This window comes from Ornithodoros turicata, unplaced genomic scaffold (assembly GCF_037126465.1).
Source record: "Ornithodoros turicata isolate Travis unplaced genomic scaffold, ASM3712646v1 ctg00001117.1, whole genome shotgun sequence".
NCBI classification, from domain to species: Eukaryota; Metazoa; Arthropoda; class Arachnida; order Ixodida; family Argasidae; genus Ornithodoros; species Ornithodoros turicata.
In genome coordinates, this window is record NW_026999468.1 from 142856 (window position 1) to 167594 (window position 24739).

General features: G+C 48.1%; 1 protein-coding gene across 3 annotated transcripts in view; it reads left to right on the forward strand.

The window, feature by feature from the left end:
• Positions 1 to 23026, forward strand: part of LOC135376477 (uncharacterized) — a 135850-nt gene extending 112824 nt beyond the window's left edge. For 2 of the 3 annotated variants that reach the window (XM_064608992.1, XM_064608994.1), the window contains one exon: positions 22826 to 23026. In XM_064608992.1, the coding sequence (XP_064465062.1) occupies positions 22826 to 23002 (177 nt within the window). In that variant the 3' untranslated portion in view covers positions 23003 to 23026. Of the gene's footprint in view, positions 1 to 20167 lie in introns of all 3 variants that reach the window. The other variant, XM_064608993.1, reaches the window with a different exon arrangement.
• The last annotated feature ends 1713 nt before the right edge of the window (positions 23027 to 24739 follow it).

Here is a 24739-nt window from a genome sequence, read left to right on the forward strand (position 1 = left end):
ACGCTTTGAAACGCTGGGTTTCCCAAGCAAACAACGCGGCCGTCATCTGCTACCAACTGCTCATTTTCTGAAAGGCCTCCCATCATCCACCCAATGAAGCGGGAATGCAGTAGGACAGCTGTGTAGGGTGTCTGACGTAACGTGTCAAATAATTACATTTCAAAATGTACACGTCGGAAAATTATGAAGTCAACGGTATTCACCTTCAGAGGTTTTGTTATCGTGTGAGAACACTTTTATGAATTTTTCGCCATGGGAAATTTAATTTTCCGAATTAAAGTCCCGAAATTACCTAGTCAACCTTACACTTTTTTGACACATTCCGGAAGCACGGGTCGAGTTTAGCCCACCACGGAAAATTTCATTTCGTTGTACAAGAGTAAGGAGCGAAAAAAAATTGGGAAAAGATCCCATTTCGGGCTGCGCAAAATGCCGCTCGCCTTTCAGATCCTGTCACAGCGCCTGTTTTTTATCCACAGCGCCTGTTTTTGTCCTGTCACGGATCCTGTGCACAGCGCGACTGTTTTTTATGCGTCGCTTCCTGGAGCGCTCTGGCCGGATTCGGAAGGCGAGCGGCAATTTACGATGCCCGAAATTGGATATTTTCCCAATTTTTTTCTGTTCCTTAATTTTGTGCCACTAAATCAATTTTCCATGGTGGGATAAACCCTACCCGTGCTTCCTGAGTCTGGTCGAAAAAATGTTAGGTTTTCTAGGCATTTTCCGAACTTTAATTCGGAAAATTAAATTTCTCGTGGCGAAAAATTCATAAAAGTGTCTCACACGATGGCAAAAACTCTCTGAAGGCGAATACCGTTGACCGCATAATTTTCCGGCGCGTAGACTTTTCAATATAATTTTTTGACACGTTACCTGAGACACTCTGTATAAGACGAAGATGTGATTAAGCCAACTCCCACCATTTCCATTTACACGTAAGCAGTAAAAATTAAACATGCCTGTATGATTGGTCGTGGTTAGAAAAATATAGTTCTGCTTACTGGTAGTGCAATCATGTTGTGACACATTGCCTTTGTGTTGTGGATTAACTGGTCCACACCAGTGAGCTCGAACAGAGCAAGCCTCGCAAACTTGTTTTCTACATGTTTCAGCGTGGTTCCTGATCGATTCACACCGTGAATGCAGTGTGCCGGGTTAGTACCATCGCCTGTGTAAAGTGCTGTCTATCTTATTTGGTCTCCTTTAAGTGTACCTTGCTAGCAGTGTACGTGTGAGAAAAATGATTTTGGGAATTACAGTAGCAGGACTACACCGCTTCATCAGCGTGGACGCCATTTGCAAGTGTTCATCCACTTGTCCTTTCTCTGTCCATCCATCCACTTGTCTGCTCCGCGTCTTAGGGGGACTAATGTGGCGGCCGTAGTAGACGACAATGCGCAATATAGTCACGCGCGCCAGCACATCAGTTGAATCCATACCTGCCTGGATGCGGCCTGATGCATTCCTTCCCCCGAAACGACGACACGGCGAGGTCCAACAACTGGATTTTAATGAAAGTCGTAAGCTCTGGTAGACATGACGATGGCCCAGACCAGCCAAGAGAGAGACTATCAGCTCACGTGCTGCCCCGTTTTGTTCGGTTTCGTGCACGAGCCGGACACGTTTGCCCGCGCCCGACGATGACTGTGATGATGCCAGTAGAGCGGGACCGACGGTAGCGACACAGTCGTGACTGGCCACACCATCAGCCCCTCCAGAAGATTCCATCATCGATCTGTACTCGTGTAAGGAACTCGTCCTCTGCACTCCCTTCGTCACAGCGTAGTGATGTGACATGCTCTTGGGTCGGCACGAATAGTGTGTGTGTATGGTGGTACTTGCAAGCAACGGTGTTGGTAAGAGCAATCTAGAGCGCTCAGAGTTGGAGGAAAGGGTTCCAAATGATACTAGTTGAATGCAGTGAGAGTGCCCTGTTTCGACCAGCCGAAGATGAAATGTCGTTCCAGAGCGCACTAGAGCGATCGGAAGTAACTACTCGAAGACACCATAAGAATCCGAACAATGCCGATAGATGGTTTATCAGCTTCCCCCCCCCCCCCCCCCCATCATGAGATCAAGCTCAGTACAAGGTCATTGCTTTCTGCAAGATGTCTCTTTCTCTCTCTTTTTTGTAATTGATAATTCGTTGCTCCCCGTGGTGAGGCAACTATGATCATGAGCGGGGCTACAGTGGTCGGTCTGTGGATCGATTTTGCCCACCTGAGGCTTCTTTTACGTGCACCCAAAGCTGAACACACGGGACGCCGTATTTAATGTGCATTGAAAAGACGGCGTTTCTAAGCATGTATAGGATAATGTGGAGCAAGATGAGACATTTTTATCCTGACCATCCTGTTCATCTCAAAGTTGCAAAACAGAACACAAACGACGAGTGAATACGATAGTAGTCTTTTCACTTGTTGTCCTTGTCCTATGTTGCACCTTTGGGATGAATAGACAACGCTAATTAAACCCCGCAGTGCTACTTTATAGTATCTACGAGGCGTGTTCAAGTCAAACCGTGACTTTTCATTTTTCGCAAAAGTAAAATGAACTTACAGGCGAGAAATTAGTTTTATTTTTCAACGTAATCTCCAGCTGCACTAATGCACTTGTCCCAGCGTTTCACGAGGGCTTGGATTCCAGCAGCGTAGAAATCTTTACCGGCGCGTAGCAGCCATGATCGGACCGCATTCTTGCCCTCATCGTTGCAGCTGAAGTGCCGGCCCCAAGGAACGCCTTCAGTGGCCCGAAGAGATGGAAATCGCTGGGAGCGAAGTCTGGAACGTATGGGGGATGTGGCAGCAACTCCCAGCCAAGTTCCTGTAAGCTACGTGTCGTGGGTTGAGCGGAATGCGGTCGTGCATCTTCCTGTAGGAGGAGGACTTCTTTGGTGGCGAGGCCCGGCTGCTTTTGCTTCAGCGCCTTATGCACATCCCTGAGAACCTGGCAGTAATATGCACTATTGAGGGTGGTACAGGTCCCGACAAAAGTTTACGGAACACGCGAGCAGTGTATTTTCTCCTCGGTACGGCACCCTAGCGGCAAGCGGAAGCTGGCGAAATCAGGCCAGTTCACTGCCTCAGAGGGGTGGACGACTGCGCTCTTAGCGACACACAGCGGTAGTTTCGGTATGATTACTGTTGTATGTGCCCGCGAAGTGAGTTGTATTTAACCGTTGCGCTTGTCAACAACTCGTGACTCAACGTCAGTTGTTTATCAACCAATCAATTATCAATGTCAGTGTCAATTGTTTATCAGCTCGTCACGCGTCGTCCATAGTAAAGCAACTGTTTACAAGATATCTTTCTTTCTCTTGTCTACATATCACGGCTTTCTAATAAAAGCAATACGCCATAAAGTGTTGCTACCATGATTCATCCTTGTTATCACGATGATAGCGGCGATCTCCCTGTCTCAACAACCGTCGAATCACGTGTTGTTGGCGAGCACAACAGTAAAATCCAACTTACTTTGCGGGCACATACAACAGTAATCATACCGAAACGACCGCAGTGTGTCGCTAAGAGCGCAGTCGTCCACCCCTCTGAGGCAATGAACTGGCCTGATTTCGCCAGCTTCCGCTTGCCGCTAGGGTGTCGTACCGAGAAGGAAATACACCGCTCGCGTGTTCCGTAAACTTTTGTCGGGACCTGTACCACTGGGCAGAAAATCAACATGAACAACGCCAGCCTTGTCCCAGAAAATCGTAGCCATGACTTTACCCGCAGACGGGGTGCTTCGGAACTTCTTGGGGGCTGGCGAGCCCGGATTGTTTTGATGCGCGTTTAGACGCTGGGGTGAAATGGTGCACCCACGTTTCATCGCACGTGATGATCCGGTCAAGGAAGGGCTGTCCTTCCGTGTCAAACGGTACCTTTGCTCTTGCGAGATTTCCACTCTTCTCTGCCGGTCAGACACGGAGGACTGCCCCGAGACCCAACGGCCACTAACTTTCCGAAACTGGAGGTCCACAGAAAGGCCCGTCTTTCGAGCCAGTTCGAGACATGTTATACGTTGGTCCTTCATGATCAAGCGCTCCGCAAGTTGCATGTTCTCAGGAACTCTGACACTGAGCTCTGAGTCACCCCGGCAGGGATCGTCTTGCACTGATGTACGGCCGTCTCGGAACCGTTTGCACCACTCAAACGCTTTGCTGCGGCTAAGTCTATGGTGGCCATACTGAGCCTGAAGTCTTCTGTGAATTTCAGATGACTTTACGCCTTTATTCACGAGAAACTTCATGACAATTCACTGTTCGCTGTGCGCGCTCACCTCGTTGTCGGCCAGCTTGTCCAGCACGTGTCTTCTGTTTTGCACAAACTTTGGACCACAATGTGGTGAACGCAGAGGCCTGTCGCGTGTGAAAATGACGAAAACAAGTAGCGCGAGCCATTTGTACACTCTGTGCGAAAAGTACACTTCACAACATTATATCAGCCTGATAGCCAGGAATCAGTGCTGCTGTCCATACTTCACTGTGAGAAAACTAGTAATTCTGTTTCATTGAGAAAACCTGTAGAAAAAAATGTTGAAAAGTATACGTAATACTCTGCATAAAATGGTAAATGTTTTTCTGCAACTTTCTTAACTCGCATTTTCTCACAGTCACTGGAAGAAGGCTCATTACCTTCCGACTGGAAGATTTCTAAAGTGATTCCACTGCATAAATCCGGTGACAAGTGCAACCCCAGCAACCATCGTTCAATATCGTTAACAAGCATATCATGTAAAATACTTGAGCATATAATCTACTCGCATCTTATTCAGCACCACGATTCGCGTTCCTTCATTTCGCCCACTCAACATGGCTTTAGCAGGAATTTCTCTTGTGACACACAGCTTCCCAAGCAGCAAAATTTCCTGAAAGTCGAGTGCAATAGGGGTGGACGGTATGTGTCTTATCAATATTATTTAGTTTCACGGGTCTGTTCAAGGCCTTCCACCTACCCGCCCACCTCTATTGCACTCGACGTTCAGTACCCCAAGCAGCACAATGTACTGAAAGTCGAGTGCAATAGGGGTGGACGGTATGTGTCTTATCGATGTTCCTTAGTTTCACGAGTCTGTTCAAGGCCTTCCACCTACCCGTCCACCCCTATTGCACCTGACGTTCAGTACATTTTGCTGCTTGGGACACTTTGCTGCTTGGGGTTCGTTCACGACCTTCACCTTGCACTTGATAGGGGGATCCCGCGCTGACTGCGTATTCCTAAATTTTTCAAAGGCATTTTTGATAAGGCTTTGATAAGGTGTCCCATTCGCTTTTGCCCCATAAACTAAATAGTCTTGGTATCGATAACACTGTCCGAGCTTGATTCACTCTTTCCTTACTAATCGTGTTCAGTTCGTATTTGTAAATGATAACAACTCTGACTTCACTCATGTAGCCTCGGGCGTGTAGCCTCGGGCCTCAAGGTTCCGTCCTCGGTCCCTCCTTTTTCTAATTAACATAAACGACCTTCCGAATTGTGCCACCTCGTCTGTCCGGCTTTGCGCAGATGACTGTGTAATTTATCGAGAAATCACTAACAGTCATGATGCTGACCTGTTACAGGACGACCTTAATAAAGTATCCGAGTGGTGCAACAGTTGGGCAATGGAACTTAACCTAACAAAATGTAAGCTTCTAACGGTGTCCGCAGCAATGTAACCAGTCAGGCCTATACTATCAACAACATTCCTCTTGAGTCTGTGTCCTGCTATAAATACTTGGGCGTTTTCATCTCTAACAACCTTGAATGGCATACACATATTCAGTACATTACTAATAATGCGTCCCGCACCCTGCGCTAGATTCGTCGAAACTTCTCATTTGCCCCGGTTCACGTGAAGACTACGCTATATAAAACACTTGTCTTGCCTAAACTGGAATATGCTGCCTCAGTCTGGGACCCTGATCAAAATAATCTCATCAAACTAGCGTCAGTCAGTTCAGAACAGAGCAGCCCGTTTCATACTAGGCAACTACAATCGCACTGCCAGCGTCACCGCTATGAGAACTAGCTTACGATTAACTGATCTCTCATTGCGACAGAAAATGCTCCGTCTCTGCTTCTTTCATAATTTTTTTTATCACAACGCGAGTTTAAAATCCTCTTTGATCACTCCTCCATCGTACATTTCCCTTCGCGTTGATCATCGTCAAAAAGTAGGTGTATTGCGTTCTTCAACGAGATCATTCCAGGGCTCATTGATTCCCCGCACCTCATCAGAATGGAATAGTTTACCTGGTTCTGTCACTTCAGTTACTAATGTTATAGAATTCAAAAAGAGCGTGTGCGATGTTCTTCACATGTAATGCCATTATACATTGTCACGACAATCTTACTAATATGTTCATGCCGAAGTTGCTTGTTTACTGTCATTTTGTTGCGTCCGCATATTTATCCATTGTTACTGTGATTCGACCTTGCTTACCTACTTAGTGGAGCTGTTAAACTGACAGGTTTCCTGTGTTGGTGGAAGAGTGCAACGTAGATACTTTGCAGAGAGCAGGACGCGAACAAATGGAAAAACTTGCTTTTACTTGTTCTCCAATTTCTCACGTTCTCGCAAGTTAGATTCGCTTTCTTCTAGCGCTATACGTAAAAATTGCTATTGAATTGATAGTCGAAACAACGTTTCGTAAACGTACGTCTATATTATTGTATGTTAATCCGGTAGGAACATAGAATGGACGTATATTAGACGTCGCAATGCCTCACAAGCATTGGACGTGACAAATGTCCAGCTGTTACATCCAGAGGACATCCATTTATACAGTTATGGATGAGCTTCCGATGATCCATAGTACATCCATTCCACGTTAGCTGGACATATCCGAATGTCTACTAGACATCCCAAATATCTTAAACGTTGGAGCTTTCTGGTATGTCTAATGGACGTTTGTGGTTTACTGGGATACTGGAACATTTATGTCTCGCAGAGACACACTGTTCGTACCGACCTTAGAGCGTGTCGTATCCCTATGCTGTGGCGATAAGAGTCAAGAAGCTCGAAACGGCCGCCCAGAGCTTGGATGTGGCACGGTTGACTTGTAAACGCATAGCTCACTTGCAGCCATGGAACATCCGCTCATTTCTCTATTTGTGTTTCTGCTCTCTGACTTTGCACTGTGGCCTCCGGAGGTGCTGCTAACACACTGGATCGTTGATGTCTCGCAGATACACACTGTTTGTGCCGACCCTAGAGCGTCTTTCGCTGCTTTCGCTGTGCCAATGAGAGCTAAGAAGCTCAAAACAGTCATCCACAGCAGTGATGTGGCACGCTTGGCTTGTAAATTCAAAATAGGCGAACAAAAGAAAACTGGTGCTATTTTTCTGTTCCTTGAGTAAGAAACAGGTGCTACATAATTAGCAGCACCTGTTTCTTACACAAGTAGCGTAAAGCTATTCATCCGGTTTCCTGTCATCGCTGTGTTTGCGTAGCGCTCGTGAAAGCTTAATTTTGAACACCCTGTGTATACTCCAGTGAATTATAATGCAGGAAAAAAAGCCATTAAAGAAACAAGTAAATTACACTAGACGTGTTTGAAATTCAAAATTACAGATTAAGATGGCTTCTATGGCTGCACGCAATCTGTAATTTTGAATTTCAAACACGTCTAGTGTCATATACTTGTTTCTTTAATGGCTTTTTTCCCTCATTATAATTCACTGGCTTGCACAATGGCATTGAGGAGTGCTCAGTCACCCTCCCAGGTGTATATCGCTAGCTGAGCCTGGTTTGCCGATTCCGAACGATGCGCAGCTACCAAGAGCTGACGAGCCGCAAACACGGCGAAACACGTGTCCTCTGGTGCTGTCGCATCATTCCATGAGTATCTGTTTCTCTGCGTGCAGCCATAGAAGCCATCTTAATCTGTAGTTTTGAATTTCGAACACGTCTAGTGTCATATACTTGTTTCTTTAATGGCTTTTTTCCCTCATTATAATTCACTGGCTTGCACTATGGCATTGAGGAGTGCTCAGTCACCCTCCCAGGTGTATATCGCTAGCTGAGCCTGGTTTGCCGATTCCGAACGATGCGCAGCTACCAAGAGCTGACGAGCCGCAAACACGGCGAAACACGTGTCCTTTGGTGCTGTCGCATCATTCCATGAGTATCTGTTTCTCTGCGTGCAGCCATAGAAGCCATCTTAATCTGTAGTTTTGAATTTCGAACACGTCTAGTGTCATATACTTGTTTCTTTAATGGTTTTTTTCTCTCATGATAATTCACTGGCTTGCACTGTGGCATTGAGGAGTGCTCAGTCACCCTCCCAGGTGTATATCGCTCGCTAAGCGACCCCTGGTTTGCCAATTATGAACGATGCGATGTGATATATATGTGGGTACAGATGGACACCAAATACGGGGCGCTGACTGCCGAAACGTCGACCCCTAACTGTAACTTCTCCCTCTAAATAACTCCCGCTTAATTTTTAATATAATGAAAGTCGCAATTGTTTTTAATCCTCATACGGCTTCCAAAGTCTCTTCATTGCTTGTAGTCATATATATATGTATGTATATATATATAATGTTTGTAATTTGATCGTGTACTCCCAGCTGAGTACAGCTGTTACGCTCTACTTGGAGCTCTTCAGCCCGGCGCAGGGAAGTGACACGATCTTGGGTCGGCGCTAACAGTGTGCCTCGGAGAGGCATCAATGTTCTACGATGACGGCGTCATCTGTGGAGGCCGCAATGCAAGCCAGAAAGTACATATACAAATGAAAAATAGCCGAAGCTCTGTAGCTGCACGTTGAGCATATGTTTGTAATTTCACCGTGCACTCCCAGCCGAGTACAGCTGTTTCGCTGTACTTGGAGCTCTTCAGCCCGGCGCAGATAAGTGACACGATCTTTGGGCGGCGCTAACAGTGTGCCGGCGAGGCATCAATGTTCAACGGTGACGGAAAGGCCACAGTGCAAGCCAGGAAGTACATATACAAATGAAAAATAGCCGAAGCTCTGTAGCTGCACGTTGAGCATATGTTTGTAATTTCACCGTGCACTCCCAGCCGAGTACAGCTGTTTCCCTGTACTTCGAGCTCTTCAGCAAGGCGTAGACAAATGACACGATCTTGTGTCGGCGCTAACAGTGTGCCTCGGCGAGGCATCAATGTTCTACGGTGACGGAAAGGCCACAGTGCAAGCCAGGAAGTACATATACAAATGAAAAATAGCCGAAGCTCTGTAGCTGCACGTTGAGCATATGTTTGTAATTTCACCGTGCACTCCCAGCCGAGTACAGCTGTTTCCCTGTACTTCGAGCTCTTCAGCAAGGCGTAGACAAATGACACGATCTTGTGTCGGCGCTAACAGTGTGCCTCGGCGAGGCATCAATGTTCTACGGTGACGGAAAGGCCACAGTGCAAGCCAGGAAGTACATATACAAATGAAAAATAGCCGAAGCTCTGTAGCTGCACGTTGAGCATATGTTTGTAATTTCACCGTGCACTCCCAGCCGAGTACAGCTGTTTCCCTGTACTTCGAGCTCTTCAGCAAGGCGTAGACAAATGACACGATCTTGTGTCGGCGCTAACAGTGTGCCTCGGCGAGGCATCAATGTTCTACGGTGACGGAAAGGCCACAGTGCAAGCCAGGAAGTACATATACAAATGAAAAATAGCCGAAGCTCTGTAGCTGCACGTTGAGCATATGTTTGTAATTTCACCGTGCACTCCCAGCCGAGTACAGCTGTTTCCCTGTACTTCGAGCTCTTCAGCAAGGCGTAGACAAATGACACGATCTTGTGTCGGCGCTAACAGTGTGCCTCGGCGAGGCATCAATGTTGTACGGTGACGGAAAGGCCACAGTGCAAGCCAGGAAGTACATATACAAATGAAAAATAGCCGAAGCTCTGTAGCTGCACGTTGAGCATATGTTTGTAATTTCACCGTGCACTCCCAGCCGAGTACAGCTGTTTCCCTGTACTTCGAGCTCTTCAGCAAGGCGTAGACAAATGACACGATCTTGTGTCGGCGCTAACAGTGTGCCTCGGCGAGGCATCAATGTTCTACGGTGACGGAAAGGCCACAGTGCAAGCCAGGAAGTACATATACAAATGAAAAATAGCCGAAGCTCTGTAGCTGCACGTTGAGCATATGTTCGTAATTTGACCGTGCACTCCCAGCCGAGTACAGCTGTTTCGCTGTACTTGGAGCTCTTCAGCAAGGCGTAGACAAATGACACGAATGGCACGATCTTGGGTCGGCGCTAACAGTGTGCCTCGGCGAGGCATCAATGTTCTACGGTGACAGAGAGGCCACAGTGCAAGCCAGGAAGTACATATACAAATGAAAAATAACCGAAGCTCTGTAGCTGCACGTTGAGCATATGTTTGTAATTTGACCGTGCACTCCCAGCCGAGTACAGTTGTTTCGCTGTACTTGGAGCTCTTCAAGCCGGCGCAGATAAGTGACACGATCTTTGGGCGGCGCTAACAGTGTGCCGGCGAGGCATAAATGTTCTACGGTGGCGGCGTCATCTGTTGAGGCCGCAGTAAAAGCCAGGAAGTACATATACAAATGAAAAATAGCCGAAGCTCTGTAGCTGCATGTTCAGCATATGTTTGTAATTTGACCGTGCACTCCCAGCCAAGTACAGTTGTTTCGCTGTACTTGGAGCTCTTCAGGCCGGCGAAGATAAGTGACACGATCTTTGGGCGGCGCTAACAGTGTGCCGGCGAGGCATAAATGTTCTACGGTGGCGGCGTCATCTGTTGAGGCAGCAATAAAAGCCAGGAAGTACATATACAAATGAAAAATAGCCGAAGCTCTGTAGCCTCATGTTCAGCATATGTTTGTAATTTGACCGTGCACTCCCAGCCGAGTACAGTTGTTTCGCTGTACTTGGAGCTCTTCAGGCCGGCGCAGATAAGTGACACGATCTTTGGGCGGCGCTAACAGTGGGCCGGCGAGGTATAAATGTTCTACGGTGGCGGCGTCATCTGTTGAGGCCGCAGTAAAAGCCAGGAAGTACATATACAAATGAAAAATAGCCGAAGCTCTGTAGCTGCATGTTCAGCATATGTTTGTAATTTGACCGTGCACTCCCAGCCGAGTACAGTTGTTTCGCTGTACTTGGAGCTCTTCAGGCCGGCGCAGATAAGTGACACGATCTTTGGGCGGCGCTAACAGTGGGCCGGCGAGGTATAAATGTTCTACGGTGGCGGCGTCATCTGTTGAGGCCGCAGTAAAAGCCAGGAAGTACATATACAAATGAAAAATAGCCGAAGCTCTGTAGCTGCATGTTCAGCATATGTTTGTAATTTGACCGTGCACTCCCAGCCGAGTACAGTTGTTTCGCTGTACTTGGAGCTCTTCAGGCCGGCGCAGATAAGTGACACGATCTTTGGGCGGCGCTAACAGTGGGCCAGCGAGGTATAAATGTTCTACGGTGGCGGCGTCATCTGTTGAGGCCGCAGTAAAAGCCAGGAAGTACATATACAAATGAAAAATAGCCGAAGCTCTGTAGCTGCATGTTCAGCATATGTTTGTAATTTGACCGTGCACTCCCAGCCGAGTACAGTTGTTTCGCTGTACTTGGAGCTCTTCAGGCCGGCGCAGATAAGTGACACGATCTTTGGGCGGCGCTAACAGTGTGCTGGCGAGGCATAAATGTTATACGGTGGCGGCGTCATCTGTGGAGGCCGCAGTAAAAGCCAGGAAGTACATATACAAATGAAAAATAGCCGAAGCTCTGTAGCTGCATGTTCAGCATATGTTTGTAATTTGACCGTGCACTCCCAGCCGAGTACAGTTGTTTCGCTGTACTTGGAGCTCTTCAGGCCGGCTCAGATAACTCACACGATCTTTGGGCGGCGCTAACAGTGTGCCGGCGAGGCATCAATGTTCTACGGTGACGGCGTCATCTGTGGAGGCCACAGTGCAAGCCAGGAAGTACATATACAAATGACAAATAGCCGAAGCTCTGTAGCTGCACGTTGAGCATATTTTTGTAATTTGACCGTGCACTCCCAGCCGAGTACAGTTGTTTCGCTGTACTTGGAGCTCTTCAGGCCGGCTCAGATAAGTCACACGATCTTTGGGCGGCGCTAACAGTGTGCCGGCGAGGCATCAATGTTCTACGGTGACGGCGTCATCTGTGGAGGCCACAGTGCAAGCCAGGAAGTACATATACAAATGACAAATAGCCGAAGCTCTGTAGCTGCACGTTGAGCATATTTTTGTAATTTGACCGTGCACTCCCAGCCGAGTACAGTTGTTTCGCTGTACTTGGAGCTCTTCAGGCCGGCGCAGATAAGTGACACGATCTTTGGGCGGCGCTAACAGTGTGCCGGCGAGGCATCAATGTTCTACGGTGACGGCGTCACCTGTGGAGGCCACAGTGCAAGCCAGGAAGTACATATACAAACGAAAAATAGCCGAAGCTCTGTAGCTGCATGTTCAGCATATGTTTGTAATTTGACCGTGCAATCCCAGCCGAGTACAGTTGTTTCGCTGTACTTGGAGCTCTTCAGGCCGGCGCAGATAAGTGACACGATCTTTGGGCGGCGCTAACAGTGTGCCGGCGAGGCATAAATGTTCTACGGTGGCGGCATCATCTGTGGAGGCCGCAGTAAAAGCCAGGAAGTACATATACAAATGAAAAATAGCCGAAGCTCTGTAGCTGCATGTTCAGCATATGTTTGTAATTTGACCGTGCACTCCCAGCCGAGTACAGTTGTTTCGCTGTACTTGGAGCTCTTCAGGCCGGCGCAGATAAGTGGCACGATCTTTGGGCGGCGCTAACAGTGTGCCGGCAAGGCATCAATGCTCTACGGTGACGGCGTCATCTGTGGAGGCCACAGTGCAAGCCAGGAAGTACATATACAAACGAAAAATAGCCGAAGCTCTGTAGCTGCACGTTGAGCATATGTTTGTAATTTGACCGTGCTCTCCCAGCCGAGTACAGTTGTTTCGCTGTACTTGGAGCTCTTCAGGCCGGCGCAGATAAGTGACACGATCTTTGGGCGGCGCTAACAGTGTGCCGGCGAGGCATCAATGTTCTACGGTGACGGCGTCATCTGTGGAGGCCACAGTGCAAGCCAGGAAGTACATATACAAACGAAAAATAGCCGAAGCTCTGTAGCTGCACGTTGAGCATATGTTTGTAATTTGACCGTGCACTCCCAGCCGAATACAGTTGTTTCGCTGTACTTGGAGCTCTTCAGGCCGGCGCAGATAAGTGACACGATCTTTGGGCGGCGCTAACAGTGTGCCGGCGTGGCATCAATGTTCTACGGTGACGGCGTCACCTGTGGAGGCCGCAGTGCAAGCCAGGAAGTACATATACAAATGAAAAATAGCCGAAGCTCTGTAGCTGCACGTTGAGCATATGTTTGTAATTTGACCGTGCACTCCCAGCCGAGTACAGTTGTTTCGCTGTACTTGGAGCTCTTCAGGCCGGCGCAGATAAGTGACACGATCTTTGAGCGGCGCTAACAGTGTGCCGGCGAGGCATCAATGTTCTACGGTGACGGCGTCATCTGTGGAGGCCACAGTGCAAGCCAGGAAGTACATATACAAACGAAAAATAGCCGAAGCTCTGTAGCTGCACGTTGAGCATATGTTTGTAATTTGACCGTGCACTCCCAGCCGAGTACAGTTGTTTCGCTGTACTTGGAGCTCTTCAGGCCGGCGCAGATAAGTGACACGATCTTTGGGCGGCGCTAACAGTGTGCCGGCAAGGCATCAATGCTCTACGGTGACGGCGTCATCTGTGGAGGCCACAGTGCAAGCCAGGAAGTACATATACAAACGAAAAATAGCCGAAGCTCTGTAGCTGCACGTTGAGCATATGTTTGTAATTTGACCGTGCACTCCCAGCCGAGTACAGTTGTTTCGCTGTACTTGGAGCTCTTCAGGCCGGCGCAGATAAGTGACACGATCTTTGGGCGGCGCTAACAGTGTGCCGGCGAGGCATCAATGTTCTACGGTGACGGCGTCACCTGTGGAGGCCACAGTGCAAGCCAGGAAGTACATATACAAACGAAAAATAGCCGAAGCTCTGTAGCTGCACGTTGAGCATATGTTTGTAATTTGACCGTGCACTCCCAGCCGAGTACAGTTGTTTCGCTGTACTTGGAGCTCTTCAGGCCGGCGCAGATAAGTGACACGATCTTTGGGCGGCGCTAACAGTGTGCCGGCGAGGCATCAATGTTCTACGGTGACGGCGTCACCTGTGGAGGCCGCAGTGCAAGCCAGGAAGTACATATACAAATGAAAAATAGCCGAAGCTCTGTAGCTGCACGTTGAGCATATGTTTGTAATTTGACCGTGCACTCCCAGCCGAGTACAGTTGTTTCGCTGTACTTGGAGCTCTTCAGGCCGGCGCAGATAAGTGACACGATCTTTGGGCGGCGCTAACAGTGTGCCGGCGAGGCATCAATGTTCTACGGTGATGGCGTCATCTGTGGAGGCCACAGTGCAAGCCAGGAAGTACATATACAAACGAAAAATAGCCGAAGCTCTGTAGCTGCACGTTGAGCATATGTTTGTAATTTGACCGTGCACTCCCAGCCGAGTACAGTTGTTTCGCTGTACTTGGAGCTCTTCAGGCCGGCGCAGATAAGTGACACGATCTTTGGGCGGCGCTAACAGTGTGCCGGCGAGGCATCAATGTTCTACGGTGACGGCGTCACCTGTGGAGGCCGCAGTGCAAGCCAGGAAGTACATATACAAATTAAAAATAGCCGAAGCTCTGTAGCTGCACGTTGACCATGTGTTTGTAATTTGACCGTGCACTCCCAGCCGAGTGCAGTTGTTTCGCTGTACTTGGAGCTCTTCAGGCCGGCGCAGATAAGTGACACGATCTTTGGGCGGCGCTAACAGTGTGCCGGCGAGGCATCAATGTTCTACGGTGACGGCGTCATCTGTGGAGGCCACAGTGCAAGCCAGGAAGTACATATACAAACGAAAAATAGCCGAAGCTCTGTAGCTGCACGTTGAGCATATGTTTGTAATTTGACCGTGCACTCCCAGCCGAGTACAGTTGTTTCGCTGTACTTGGAGCTCTTCAGGCCGGCGCAGATAAGTGACACGATCTTTGGGCGGCGCTAACAGTGTGCCGGCAAGGCATCAATGCTCTACGGTGACGGCGTCATCTGTGGAGGCCACAGTGCAAGCCAGGAAGTACATATACAAACGAAAAATAGCCGAAGCTCTGTAGCTGCACGTTGAGCATATGTTTGTAATTTGACCGTGCACTCCCAGCCGAGTACAGTTGTTTCGCTGTACTTGGAGCTCTTCAGGCCGGCGCAGATAAGTGACACGATCTTTGGGCGGCGCTAACAGTGTGCCGGCGAGGCATCAATGTTCTACGGTGACGGCGTCACCTGTGGAGGCCACAGTGCAAGCCAGGAAGTACATATACAAACGAAAAATAGCCGAAGCTCTGTAGCTGCACGTTGAGCATATGTTTGTAATTTGACCGTGCACTCCCAGCCGAGTACAGTTGTTTCGCTGTACTTGGAGCTCTTCAGGCCGGCGCAGATAAGTGACACGATCTTTGGGCGGCGCTAACAGTGTGCCGGCGAGGCATCAATGTTCTACGGTGACGGCGTCACCTGTGGAGGCCGCAGTGCAAGCCAGGAAGTACATATACAAATGAAAAATAGCCGAAGCTCTGTAGCTGCACGTTGAGCATATGTTTGTAATTTGACCGTGCACTCCCAGCCGAGTACAGTTGTTTCGCTGTACTTGGAGCTCTTCAGGCCGGCGCAGATAAGTGACACGATCTTTGGGCGGCGCTAACAGTGTGCCGGCGAGGCATCAATGTTCTACGGTGATGGCGTCATCTGTGGAGGCCACAGTGCAAGCCAGGAAGTACATATACAAACGAAAAATAGCCGAAGCTCTGTAGCTGCACGTTGAGCATATGTTTGTAATTTGACCGTGCACTCCCAGCCGAGTACAGTTGTTTCGCTGTACTTGGAGCTCTTCAGGCCGGCGCAGATAAGTGACACGATCTTTGGGCGGCGCTAACAGTGTGCCGGCGAGGCATCAATGTTCTACGGTGACGGCGTCACCTGTGGAGGCCGCAGTGCAAGCCAGGAAGTACATATACAAATTAAAAATAGCCGAAGCTCTGTAGCTGCACGTTGACCATGTGTTTGTAATTTGACCGTGCACTCCCAGCCGAGTGCAGTTGTTTCGCTGTACTTGGAGCTCTTCAGGCCGGCGCAGATAAGTGACACGATCTTTGGGCGGCGCTAACAGTGTGCCGGCGAGGCATCAATGTTCTACGGTGACGGCGTCATCTGTGGAGGCCACAGTGCAAGCCAGGAAGTACATATACAAACGAAAAATAGCCGAAGCTCTGTAGCTGCACGTTGAGCATATGTTTGTAATTTGACCGTGCACTCCCAGCCGAGTACAGTTGTTTCGCTGTACTTGGAGCTCTTCAGGCCGGCGCAGATAAGTGACACGATCTTTGGGCGGCGCTAACAGTGTGCCGGCGAGGCATCAATGTTCTACGGTGACGGCGTCACCTGTGGAGGCCGCAGTGCAAGCCAGGAAGTACATATACAAATTAAAAATAGCCGAAGCTCTGTAGCTGCACGTTGACCATGTGTTTGTAATTTGACCGTGGACTCCCAGCCGAGTGCAGTTGTTTCGCTGTACTTGGAGCTCTTCAGGCCGGCGCAGATAAGTGACACGATCTTTGGGCGGCGCTAACAGTGTGCCGGCGAGGCATCAATGTTCTACGGTGACGGCGTCACCTGTGGAGGCCGCAGTGCAAGCCAGGAAGTACATATACAAATGAAAAATAGCCGAAGCTCTGTAGCTGCACGTTGAGCATATGTTTGTAATTTGACCGTGCACTCCCAGCCGAGTACAGTTGTTTCGCTGTACTTGGAGCTCTTCAGGCCGGCGCAGGTAAGTGACACGATCTTTGGGCGGCGCTAACAGTGTGCCGGCGAGGCATCAATGTTCTACGCTGACGGCGTCACCTGTGGAGGCTGCAGTGCAAGCCAGGAAGTACATATACAAACGAAAAATAGCCGAAGCTCTGTAGCTGCACGTTGAGCATATGTTTGTAATTTGACCGTGCACTCCCAGCCGAGTACAGTTGTTTCGCTGTACTTGGAGCTCTTCAGGCCGGCGCAGATAAGTGACACGATCTTTGGGCGGCGCTAACAGTGTGCCGGCGAGGCATCAATGTTCTACGGTGACGGCGTCACCTGTGGAGGCCGCAGTGCAAGCCAGGAAGTACATATACAAATGAAAAATAGCCGAAGCTCTGTAGCTGCACGTTGAGCATATGTTTGTAATTTGACCGTGCACTCCCAGCCGAGTACAGTTGTTTCGCTGTACTTGGAGCTCTTCAGGCCGGCGCAGATAAGTGACACGATCTTTGGGCGGCGCTAACAGTGTGCCGGCGAGGCATCAATGTTCTACGGTGATGGCGTCATCTGTGGAGGCCACAGTGCAAGCCAGGAAGTACATATACAAACGAAAAATAGCCGAAGCTCTGTAGCTGCACGTTGAGCATATGTTTGTAATTTGACCGTGCACTCCCAGCCGAGTACAGTTGTTTCGCTGTACTTGGAGCTCTTCAGGCCGGCGCAGATAAGTGACACGATCTTTGGGCGGCGCTAACAGTGTGCCGGCGAGGCATCAATGTTCTACGGTGACGGCGTCACCTGTGGAGGCCGCAGTGCAAGCCAGGAAGTACATATACAAATTAAAAATAGCCGAAGCTCTGTAGCTGCACGTTGACCATGTGTTTGTAATTTGACCGTGCACTCCCAGCCGAGTGCAGTTGTTTCGCTGTACTTGGAGCTCTTCAGGCCGGCGCAGATAAGTGACACGATCTTTGGGCGGCGCTAACAGTGTGCCGGCGAGGCATCAATGTTCTACGGTGACGGCGTCATCTGTGGAGGCCACAGTGCAAGCCAGGAAGTACATATACAAACGAAAAATAGCCGAAGCTCTGTAGCTGCATGTTGAGCATATGTTTGTAATTTGACCGTGCACTCCCAGCCGAGTACAGTTGTTTCGCTGTACTTGGAGCTCTTCAGGCCGGCGCAGATAAGTGACACGATCTTTGGGCGGCGCTAACAGTGTGCCGGCGAGGCATCAATGTTCTACGGTGACGGCGTCACCTGTGGAGGCCGCAGTGCAAGCCAGGAAGTACATATACAAATTAAAAATAGCCGAAGCTCTGTAGCTGCACGTTGACCATGTGTTTGTAATTTGACCGTGGACTCCCAGCCGAGTGCAGTTGTTTCGCTGTACTTGGAGCTCTTCAGGCCGGCGCAGATAAGTGACACGATCTTTGGGCGGCGCTAACAGTGTGCCGGCGAGGCATCAATGTTCTACGGTGACGGCGTCACCTGTGGAGGCCGCAGTGCAAGCCAGGAAGTACATATACAAATGAAAAATAGCCGAAGCTCTGTAGCTGCACGTTGAGCATATGTTTGTAATTTGACCGTGCACTCCCAGCCGAGTACAGTTGTTTCGCTGTACTTGGAGCTCTTCAGGCCGGCGCAGGTAAGTGACACGATCTTTGGGCGGCGCTAACAGTGTGCCGGCGAGGCATCAATGTTCTACGCTGACGGCGTCACCTGTGGAGGCTGCAGTGCAAGCCAGGAAGTACATATACAGATTAAAAATAGCCGAAGCTCTGTAGCTGCACGTTGACCATGTGTTTGTACTTTGACCGTGCACTCCCAGCCGAGTGCAGTTGTTTCGCTGTACTTGGAGCTCTTCAGACCGGCGCAGATAAGTGACACGATCTTTGGGCTGCGCTAACAGTGTGCCGGCGAGGCATCAACGTTCTACGGTGCCGGAGTCATCTGTGAAGGCCGCTGTGCAAGCCAGGAAGTACATATACAAATGAAAAATAGCCGAAGCTCTGTAGCTGCACGTTGAGCATATGTTTGTAATTTGACCGTGTACTCCCAGTCGAGTACAGCTGTTTCGCTATACTTGGAGCTCTTCAGCCTTGCGCGGATAAGTGACACGATCTTGGGTTGGCGCTAACAGTGTGCCGGCGAGGCATTAGTTGTTCTACGGTGACGGCGTCACCTGTGGAGGCCGCTTTCCAAAGTCAAAATAAAGTTTTTGTTGTTTGTGGAGGCGGCAGTGTAAGCCACGACGTACATATACATGTGAAAAATAGCCGAAGCTCTGTAGCTGCACGTTGAGCATATGTTTGTAATGTGACCGTGCACTCCCAGCTGAGCACAGCTGTTTTGCTCTAATTGGAGCTCTTCAGCCCGGCGCAGGGAAGTGACACGATCTTGGGTCAGTACCAGCAGAACCCCCGTGGGACACTGAGCTTGCTATCTCCTACAGCCAGGCACTTCGTTATAGACGAATCTGTTCCAGCGACAGTCATCTGGACAGAAATTTGAACCAACTTAAGCAAACATTCATCAGTCGCCAATTCGCACCCAGTTTAGTTGAGGACGCAATAAGGAAGGCTGGCAGGGCAGATCGCAAAGCTCTGTTCCAAAACCGCTACCGCAAATGAGACAGTGGTTCCGTTAACCTCGGTTTAACATTAAATAATAATGTGTCAAACATCAACAGTATACTTAATTGCCACCACAGTATTCTTCGTCAGTCAGAGCCCATGGGACAAATCTTCCCGGAACCCCCTCCTGTGGCCTACAGGCGCACGCAAGACCTCCATGATAACCTAGTCAGCTACAAGGTCAACTGACCAACAAGTCTGACAGCAGGCTGCCATCCGTGCAATGGCCGCAGATGCAAATATGTAAACTAATGCAAAGTGCCCACGTGCTTAAGAGCACAAATTATAGCTTCTTCGTCAAAATTCATGGTGCCTTTGACTGTAATTCATCCAACATCATTTATGTCATTCAGTGCAACGCGTGTCAAGCACAATACGTAGGTCAAACCAAAAGATGTTTTCGGATTCAGGTTCAACAACCACCGGTCGGACGTTAACAAAAAGCCAAATCTTGCTGTGTCTCGTCATTTCAAACAGCCTGGTCATTCAATCGATGACGTCGCCCTTTTTATTCTTCAATCAAACTTTAGTTCCAATAGAGGTAGGGAACAACGCGAGTCTTACCTTCGAGTCTTACCAAATCCTAATCAATCATTAACGAAGATCCCAGTGTACTTTCCAGTAAGAAATCTGGTTGCCTAGATGGGACATACTTTCCTTTTTTCCTTTTATTTTCCTCTTTTTTCTTTTCAGCTACGCCCTCAGTACAGCAAACCCTGAGCTGGCTTTCCAAGAAGAATGACATCACCACCCGGACTTGACATTGCGGACTCACAGACAACTGCCACGTGGTATACTTGCACCGATTGTGACGTCACTTACCCAACCTATTTAAGCAATGTGCAACCCTTATACCTCTTTTGTCCGGACGAAGACAGTGCTACTGTCAAAACATCGACCGTTCTGTTAAACGTTTCATGGCATATTATAATCTATGTGCTAAATTACCCATTACATAAATTAGTTTTTGTTAACTTTCCTGTAATCTGTCGTCCACATCCTATTATTTTACTTATATATATATATATATATATTCGCCGCTCGCTATACTCGCGAGGTCGACCTATGGGAGGCGATACCTACTACCGTTCGATTTCTGAGCGAATACATGCTGAAAAAAAAGGGGTTCAGACGACCGCAAATTTACGTAGCTAAAATGAAAAATTAGACAAGGACTACGAAGGTTCTAGAAGTAAGAAAAAGACTGCTATTTATTTACAAATGAGATATTTGCGGCGGACGCTCCACCTTCGTCAGGACTAAGAGTGACAAGTGTCGCTTCGTGTTTATATATGTATATACAGCGACTTCGGCGTTAAGGGTCCCGCCACCTGGCGGCCGTCAGACAGTCAATTTGAGGGGTTGTTGTTGAGGAAAAAAGAAGTAGAAGCAGGACCTGTCCTGCTTCTACTTCTACACTACCTACTTCTACTACGGGTCAACAGTTCGCATCCCCTGACGTCATTCCCACCTCACGTACAATGAACACTTCCCTGACATGACTCAACAACTGCTCTGAACTTGACCTTCTCGCGGCCGCCAGGTGGCGGGACACCCCAGTGCTGGCGTCACTCTATCACTGTACAAACTCCAAGCGACATCAGTCACTCTTAGGCCTGACGAAGGCGGCGGTTCTCAGGACTAATCGATTACAAGGGTTGGTTGAGCTTTTGTACATTTCTAAAATGACATTTTTGTACATTTCTGTCAGCAGGTCAAGCCCGGGAATGTTGTGTCAAGCCTGGGTGAGCTCATTGTCTTTTGGGTCGCAGTGGTGTTGACAACTGAAAAAAAAAGTACCTTATACAAGTAGTTGACAGTACACTGGGTCTTTGTTTATGTCGTACTGAAATTTGGAATTATTTGTACGTAAAGGTATGATTCCCGTGTTTCTCAGGATCGATCGGTAGTAAATCTTGATTGAAGAAGAAAAAAATGAAAGGGAAATACTTCAAATGTAAATAAATAACTCCCCTAACTGACGGCGCAGTCGTATCCAGCGGGACTTCGGCGACCAGGATTGCGCTCTGATCCATATTGTGTGCGAAACTGCGTTCAGGGCGTAAGTCCCTAGATCGATGTAGCTCGCAACCTGACAGCCACTTTTACTTGTACAAACGTTCCTAAAAACATTAATATGAGATTTAGTTAATTTAATTTCTGTTTAGTGAGTTACCTTCCTGCCATAAGGCGTATCAAGAGGGGGATTGTTATTAGAAATAGCAGAAACACATGCACATGAACACGCTGTCGTATCAGTAGGTAGGCCTTCAAGAATAGCAGGTGGCGTTAGTGTTGCTGCGTCAGGGATCACGATGTCTGTCCTCTGTACAATTTTTTTTCTTTGGCAAAGGAGGGGTAACCGTGGTCGTGCATGGTCATTTTGGATGTGCTTCTTCCATTATTTAATAAAAAATATTTGAATGAATGACCACTCATATGTCAAAGAAAAGAACTCTGTCCAAAACTAAGAAAGAAAACAGCAGCATGGAGAGACCGATCGGACATTGACCAACCGCTATTTTCGAAGTGTTGAAAACAATAGCATTGAAGACAGCCAACCTGAGAGAGATATATCAATTCTGGTTATATATCTTATTATTATTAACTACGTCGTATTATTATTATTATTATTATTATTATCTTATTATTATTACCGACGTATTAACTAGCATCAGGATTTCTAAGTTTCTGGTATATTTGAGTATTATAAAACGGAAGCAAAATACCACACCAGTTACGTGTCCACCTTGCATGAAGGGAGGTAAAATTGACATTCCCTGCGTGGAATTGTTTGGATACGCCACATGTATTGGCTGATAATAAAGGTGTTGGGACCCTGACTTAGTTCAAGGGACTTGCATCTCGCCACAATAGCAGATTTGTAGGTAATCATTAGCAGTATCTTCCGATAAATACGCACTTAACTTCAAGCAAATACAGGATACAAATAGTACACGCTTGTCCGTGCTACACATTACACAGTCATATTTGATGTTCCATCGGCGAAAACTTCTTCACACTGCGGAGGAGATGCCCTTTCCACAAACCACTTCCACAGAAGCAGTCTTAGGGGTTAATAGGGACAAAGTCGACATATCAAATTTGAGAAACCATCGCCACACGTACCCGTACGCATCAAAACTCCACACGCGAAGGCGTGGATACGGCATCAGTACCACGCCGTTACGAACGAAATCAGCACACGTGTCGCTCTTGATCAAGTGTCCGCAGCGCCCTACATCTAGTGCACAGTCCCTGTACACTAGACGGCGTGCATAATCATGCAAAATTTAGTGATACCCAAAGACATTGCTACGGCTAATAAATGTACTCATTTCATTACAACAGATGTGCAAGACCGTCGTGGAGCACAAGTTTACTGGCGGCTGGGCTATGCTAGACATGGAATATTCCATCGTAGATGGGGAAGGCTGTAATGACACAGATTACCAAGGAAACTACCAGATGGTTCAAGCATTAAGCGACCTTATGAAGATCAACTTTACGGCCAAAGACTGTCCCTGAGAAATATAATATGCAAGATGTCATGACAACTGAGTGAAACGTGTGCAGAATCATTGTATAATACTGTATTAGTATATGTATTTGTCACTCTGGCCGTCCGTACACTGAAATAAGCTAATGCTTTGGAAGTCTTAATCGTGAAAATCAAGAAAGCTATCCAACAGCGTACCTCAAATGGCATCGCTGAGCTGAATATCGTTCGCGATGTACGTTGTCCCTCATAATTGTCATCTTCGAGATAATACGTTGCGCTTTGGCCTTGATGAAGCCACTCTCGTCTTTTGATGAAGGCACGTCAGTAGTAATGAATGGACTCTCATAGTGCACAACGCTCAACTGTCCTGAACACGATTTAATGAGCAATTAGAGCAATTTGGGACCCCCCACAGTAATTAGGATCATTCAGTGAGCCGCCACGCTAATTGGGGAGCGTCTAACTCGTGTCCAGACCAGCTGAGCGTTGTGCACTACCAGAGTCCATAAAAAAGAAAAGGATAGAGAGAGTGGAGAGAAGAAGTTTAGTTGAAGATCAACGACGCCATCTTGAAAAACCGGGGTCCGGAACGGCCGCTGATCATCGCTGGGCGACTGAGCACAATGGCAGGTTGCAAAGCATCGCAGCTATGACCACCAGTTCCGGACATCCTGTGACATCAGCTATGACGTCATCATGGCATGTCTGGGCAGGTTAGGACAGCTCTCGACATGCAAGGAGAGAAACACTCATAATACAGAGGCTGGGGAAGCAAGAGTAAAAATGCTAACCATCAATAGCTAACAACAAAAAGAATTAGTTACCCAACAAAAGAGCCCACCACAAGAGCACCCATGGGGAGCAGAGAACGATGTGACTGCTCCATCCGACAGCCAGGCAGAGAACAGAGAAGAAAGGCAGAGAGAATGGCAAAATTATTAAGAATCACAACAGCGCTACTGTCGTTCCCAAGGTAGAAAAAGAAAGAAAATGGCGGGGATGCCTTGACAACAGCAACCAGCACCCGTCATGCACGGGCATGAAATCATAAAAAGGGGGTGGACAAAGTTATCACCTGCGAAAGAATTAGTTAAACAAATCAGCCTACCACAACAGCAGCCACAGGAGCGCAGAACGATACGTCCTTTCCATCCGAAAGCCAGGCACAAAACTCAACCATAATGCTTTTTTCTCTTCTATAAAGTTGCGCATCAGTAGCTCACTAGCGGTTACTTTCTCAACTAATTTCATGGCAAAATCACGCCAGTGCTACTCTCGTTCCCAAGGCAGAAGAAGATAGAAAACGGCGGGGATGCCTGGACAACAGCAACCAGCGCCCGACATGCACGGGTATGAAAGCCGCAAACAAAGTTGGGGGACAAAGTTGGCGAAAGAATTAGTTACATAACACATAAGTCACGAGGAGCGCAGAACGAAACGTCCGTCCAACAGCCAGGCACAGAATTGAATTGTAATGCTTTTTTCTCCTGTATAAAATCACGCATCTGTCCCTCTTGCGGTTACTTTCTGAACTAACTTAATCGCAAAATTATTAAGAATCGCTCTAGCACTATTCCCATTCAGGGCAGCTCCAGCGTCAGCGTCAAGACATGAATCTTTCTCATCCAAAAAGAAAAATACAAAGCGTCACTGAGGAAAGCATGCAGGTCGGGGCATGTCAGGAGCGCTGTTATACGAGGAAAAATCGCACGAGCGCTGGGCAACAGAGGAAAGCAAACACAGAGTGAAAAGACACTCACCAT